Source organism: Danio aesculapii, chromosome 21 (assembly GCF_903798145.1).
Source record: "Danio aesculapii chromosome 21, fDanAes4.1, whole genome shotgun sequence".
NCBI classification, from domain to species: domain Eukaryota; kingdom Metazoa; phylum Chordata; class Actinopteri; order Cypriniformes; family Danionidae; genus Danio; species Danio aesculapii.
The window spans coordinates 12039393-12045392 of NC_079455.1; the positions used below are offsets into that span (position 1 = coordinate 12039393).

At 37.5% G+C, this 6000-nt stretch overlaps 1 protein-coding gene across 1 annotated transcript in view; it reads right to left on the reverse strand.

The window, feature by feature from the left end:
* The window catches only part of siah2l (seven in absentia homolog 2 (Drosophila)-like), a 51889-nt gene extending 46772 nt beyond the window's left edge, over positions 1-5117 (reverse strand). The window contains exon 1 of the mRNA XM_056446245.1: positions 4534-5117. Within this exon, the coding sequence (XP_056302220.1) occupies positions 4534-4977 (444 nt within the window). The 5' untranslated portion in view covers positions 4978-5117. The remainder of the gene's footprint in view (positions 1-4533) is intronic.
* Between the last annotated feature and the right edge of the window lie 883 nt (positions 5118-6000).

Genomic DNA, 6000 nt, shown 5'->3' on the forward strand with positions numbered 1-6000 from the left:
TCGCCTAATACTCATTAAACCTCTTTAACATTATTAATAGGCCACTGAGTGACTGATGTTGTTTTGCACTGAATCACAGTTCTGACTTTCAATTTTAAACCTTCTGCTAGTTATTTTATTTTCAAGATTTGAGGATGAACTATTTGCTGCTGCTTTCAGTGGTATGGCAATAAACATCCCGTAAAACAGTATTTAAACTCACCTTGGAAGCATTTAACACTGAAAAAAGTACATAATCTGTACCTGAGGTGATTTTTGTCATAGCAGTATGTGCTGTTGTTCTGCTGCAACACCATGAAAAGACAGCATTTCTAAAATAGAAATTTTGCATGGCACCGTTGCAGACTGTTAGAGCAAAAACTCCTTTAAACATGGAAAAGATACATTTTAACACGTCATTGTTCACATAGTTAGAACACAGCGCAAGTAAAGTGTGCACAAAGATATTTTTCTGAAATAGATTAGCGTTTTCGATCTAAAATGCCACTTGAAATTGAAAACACACTATTGTAAATGGTAGCTAAGTGGGTTTTTTGAGACACTGCTCGCTGCAGAGCCATTTGAGCTCCAGCGAGGGGGAGCTTGAGCTCTCGCTCCTCCTCCTGTAAGCTGTTTTAATGCATACACCCACCCCACCCTTAACCCTCAGTGACATCACTCGTAGAAGAAGTGCAAGGAAGGAGTAGCTGGAGCTCAAGCTCTCCATTGCTGAAGCTCAGCTCTGCCCAAGTGGCTCTGCAGTGAGCCCCACTTGGGTTTTTTTGTTAATGGTAACATAACTGCTTAATTTCTAACAATAACTTAAAATATGTTCTTTTGTGTTTCAGTCAGTAAACCTAAGAGGAAATCGTGAGAAATTTCTCATGAGAAATTCATGGGATTTTTCCTGACCACAGTAGGTTCTAGATCATTATGTCCTCAGCAACCAAAAAATACAATTATACAAAATACAAATACAAAAGATGCTAAATGTACTCAGCATTTAGACAGAAGGACCAGCATTAAATAACTAACTAGGGCTGCATGATATTGAAAAATCTGACATTGCAATATTTTGTTTTTCTGCAATATATTTTGTGATACTTATACCATTTTACCAGATGACTTTAATAGCTCTATTTGGAAATAAGTCGTTCTTTTAGTTTGATTATTTGCATAAAAATTCAATCATTTATAAATATAACAGATGAAAGATATAAGTGAAATAAACAGTGCTTTTCATGGGAGTCTTAATAGTATTCAGCTAAAAAATTGGAATAATGAAATTTAAAACAGCACTGTGTAGGCTTGATCATATTAATAATTTACGAACTATGAATTTAACCTTCATTAAAGTTACAAACAATAAACATTTATTGTCTCTGAATGCTTTAAACTCTCCGGAAATCCACACACATTCACAGGCAATTAATAAATTTTTACTCTATTATGGTTACACTTTGGTTATTGTTACACAACTGTGGCTCATGTTGAACTATAATATCAACTCAACATTGCAGATCATACAATGTGATTATTATGTATGCAAACATTTCAATATCGATGCTGAAACAATATATTGTGCAGCCCTACCCCTAACTGTCAGAACACGACCATTGGAATAAACACTAATTGTCAAAAGTGAATACAAAATAACTGTGTTCTGAGGTAACAGTGTCAGAAACCTGTTCAGTTTAGCACGTGGCACAGTTCCAGACTGTTTTCACATCCATCCACAAAAAAACAAACATTTTAATGTTGCTATAGCTGACCATTGAAAAACAAACGAACAAAGCCCTTTGCAGAACAAGCAGCAGATCTTTACTTTCACCACAAACATAGAAGGCTACTTTCCTTCGCTGACGGCTGGTATCACTTTAGAAACTGCTCTACATCAAGTACCAGTCGCCACGTCCTGATTACAGCCACTGTAAGGAGGAAACATTAGCCCACGGAACAAGAGTAGTGATCAACTTTCACAGGCCAGCGATAACAGAGGATACAACTTTAATGCACTGATGATGCAATTAAAGAGTTTCAGGTCAATCACAATAAAAAGAAAACTTTCGAAACTGCTGAGAGCTAATCTAGGGTGAATTCAGTTTCAGCAAAAAGGTGTGTTGGGTTTAATAAACATGCTTTCTTTTTTATATATATAATTATTTTTTAGAGGTTTTCAACTTAACAGACAGGAAAGTGTGACAGTGTAACAGACATAAACATGGTTTCTAACAACTGAACCAAATCAATCATGGTGTCAGTAACTAGACCGCTAAAATACTAGATTTTGGAAGTAAAGTCATGTTTGTTTTCTGTCAGCTTTCTATATTCAGAATTAGATGTAGAATTGTGAATGAATAAATGAGGTTAATTCAAGGGATGGTTCCACCAAAAAATGAAATTCTGCCATCATTTACTGACCTCTGACTTGTTACAAACCAGTTAGATTTTTTTTCCCTTCTGTTGAACACTGTTGGAAACTGGTAACCATTGAAATTTCATGGAAGAAAAGTTTAATATTATGGAAGTCGATGATTTACAACATTCTTCAAGTAAGTAATGAAAAAGGACAAAAGAACAAAACTCAAACTGAGAAAATGATGGCAAAAAAATTCATTTTTTGGGTGAACTGTCCCTGTCAGTTTCATACAAAACAACTGCAGAGATTTGGTGAAAAATCATTCAAAATGCCACTTCTTGTGACATTGCGTAATTTGCAATTTAACCACTAGCCTAATCACAAAGGAAAGGCATTACTTGAAATTATTGACATGTTATTGTGACAAAGAATAATTATTTTTATTTTCTCTTGCATTAATGCACAAACAGGTTTTACATTAAGAAATTATTCAAGCTTTCTGTTTTATATTTTATCAAGCATGATTGTTAATACACATCAACTGTCACATAACGTGTGGTAAGTTTATAACTTTATAAACCCAATAGCTTTTCAGTAGCGAAGCTATTATTTAATCAAGTAGCGCAGTAGCGTCCACACAAGCTACATTTACTGATCGCAGATCATTAAGTGACAGCACCAACATTCACAAAGCTGTGAGGCCGGTGTCTAGCCGATGAAGGTAAATCCATATGATGGCGAGAATTACAATTTCTTCTTCATCCAGACTTATGATTGTTGACAACAAACTTTTTGGTGCGTTACTGCCACCTCTCGCTCTGGTCGGTGACGTTGCAAATCAATCATTGGACTGACACGAGAAACTTGATGAGAGCTTGATGGCTGAGGGACAGGAGTTTATATATAGTAGTTTACTGTAGTAAAGGCTAAAGTATACTACGGTAATTACTATTATTTCATGATAGTTATTAATTATACTACAATATGTAAGTTAGAGTAATTTAATGCTCATTCGTAAATATTTCCCTTTACTATACATTACTATATTATTTTAAATGCATAACACCTGGTTTTATTGGATTTTTTGTTTTTGCTCTTATATAGTATAATTTGTTTCTGTTTAGTACAGCATATTACAGTAAATAACTGAACAATTCTGCCTCATATGATTTATTGACAGTTTTAGTGATCGCTAAGATATGAATGATAATTTAAGTTGCTTCGATTTAAAAATGAAAATTGCATTTGCACATTGCAAATACAGCTAAGCTACTTTTGCAAAGTAGCTTTTAGCTTAGCTTGCTACATTTCCCAGGGTGTAGCTTTTAGTGTAGTTAAGCTACATTTTAAGTAGTCTAGCTAATAGCTTAGCTCACAACAATTTTCCAAGAAGCTTGCCCAACACTGAAAACTAATTAGTGAAAGTAACAACAAAATCAAATATATATTCACAAAATGAAATTGGACAAAAAAAAAATTAAAAGGTTTAAAAATGTGTGGTAAAAATTGCGTAATATGATATTTTATAGGACTAAAAACATTCAACTGAGGGAAAATGGAAAATGTAGTCGTAGTTGCTGTCTTAAACTTTTGACAGTAAATTCAGCTTGCATTATGTTAAACAGACTGAAATTGACAATATACAACATTCAAGTGGAGCAAAAGTTTTGTTATTATAATTAATAACATATAAATTAATATAATACAAAGGTATTATAAAATAGGATTAGTTTTTATGATTAATCGATGTCTGTCTCAAATTTTTAAGATGTACCCTCAGCATCACCTATCTAAACAATTATTGTCCTCAGACAGGTCTCCCCAATACGCAACGCCTCCTTAGCCAGTCATTGGTTGGACAGACTCATAGCCTCGCCCCCTAAATGATGTCATTCGTTGAGGCAATATTGACGCCTCTAAATTACTAAAGTCTCGTAATTTCGGTGATTTCGTCCTACTAAAACTCAATATAACACCCTAAGTGACGGAACTTAATATTCAACCACTGAAAAACACACTTCAGCAGCATAAACAAAAACACTGATATGATATAGACGTAGCCAATACACCTGTGGCATCTCCAGTTTTAGTTCACTTCTCAAACTCATGCGTGCCATCATACAGTGCTGAAAGAAACAAAACTGCAGGCGACTTTGCATTGGTTATTATGACAGTCGTGAACACGCGCTTCTTACCTTACACGGAAACGGCAGAGTAGATGCAACTTTTTCCATTGCCAAGTTCCTTATGCTCGGCGTGAGAGGGCCGCGACAGGTCGGGCAGCAACTGAGCTTTTGCCGACACTGGTTACACACCAGATGCCCAGCCTGGCACTGCAGGATCGGCGGCAGCACATAGTCGAAACACACCGGGCACTCAAACAGCGCTGTCAGCTCGGGGGACTGTCCCGGAAGAGCCGCGACTGGAAGCGCTACAGCGGCCGCGGGAACGGTACCGGAGCCCGCGACGGAGCCGGACACCCCCGCGGCGGCTGCAGCTGCTGCGGCGGCCGCGGCAGCAGCAGCGGCGGCGGCAGCAGCAGAGGCGGTAGTTCCTCCAGAACCTCCATGCTTACTTCCTCCTGCTTTTCCAGCTCCAAGTCCTCCGGCCGCTCCACCCGCTGAGGACGGACGGCTCATGGCGAGGAGTGTCGGTCGATGTTTGATGGTGTAAAACCCCGAGTAGCTGAAGCCCGATAGCCTCCCCGTCCACTCCCGACTGCACACGGACTCGGTTCCGACTAGCCTCCTCCAATCCCCCGCGGATACAACATGGCCGCCATAGTTTAAGAGCGAGTAACGAGACTATTGGGTGACGGAATTTTGATTGACACACTCCTCAGCCAATCAGAGAGCAGCTCTTGCGGTTTATGTAAGAGTTGCTGGAATATGTAGTAATTGCGTGAGTGGCTGTAGTGAAGTAAACAGCAAACAGTTGCGCGGTGGTTCTTTCACACGATGTTTCACTGTTTATGTAATCAGTTGACTGTCGTATTGGAAAGAAACAGAATGAGAAAGAATCAATAACAGTACCACTGAACATTCTGGAAACATTTTTTTTGTTGATGGTACTGAAAGATCTTTTTATCGCAGAGCCTGCATTTAGTCAAAGTCAACCTTATTGTCAATTCAACCACATGTACAGGACATACAGAGAATCGAAATTGTGTTACTCCTAGACTCCGAAACAGATAATATTAATACAAAAAGTACATTTTTAAAAAGAAATTACAAGAACACAATTAACGTTACACATATAATCTAAAGATAGAAGTAAAAATAAAGATTTGTAAACATTACAATTAACACTTAAGGCACATGGCAAGGTGTGCAAACCAGGGTTGTGCAGATTCAAAACAGTATAAAGTGCAAAAGCATGTAAATATGACATATGGTAACGTGTTTTAATAATACTCAGGGATGTAGTATGCAGGGGCGGATTTAACCAATAAGCGAGGTAAGCGGCCGCTTAGAGGGGCAGGAAATCTGGGGGCCCCCAATAAATATCTAGAAGTATAAATTATACCTATAAACTATATACACTTGATGTCAGAATTATTAGTCCCCCTTTGAATTTTTTTCTTTTATTTAAATATTTCCCAAATGATGTTTAATAGAGCAAGGAAATTTTCACATTATGTCTGGTAATATTTTTTCTTCTGG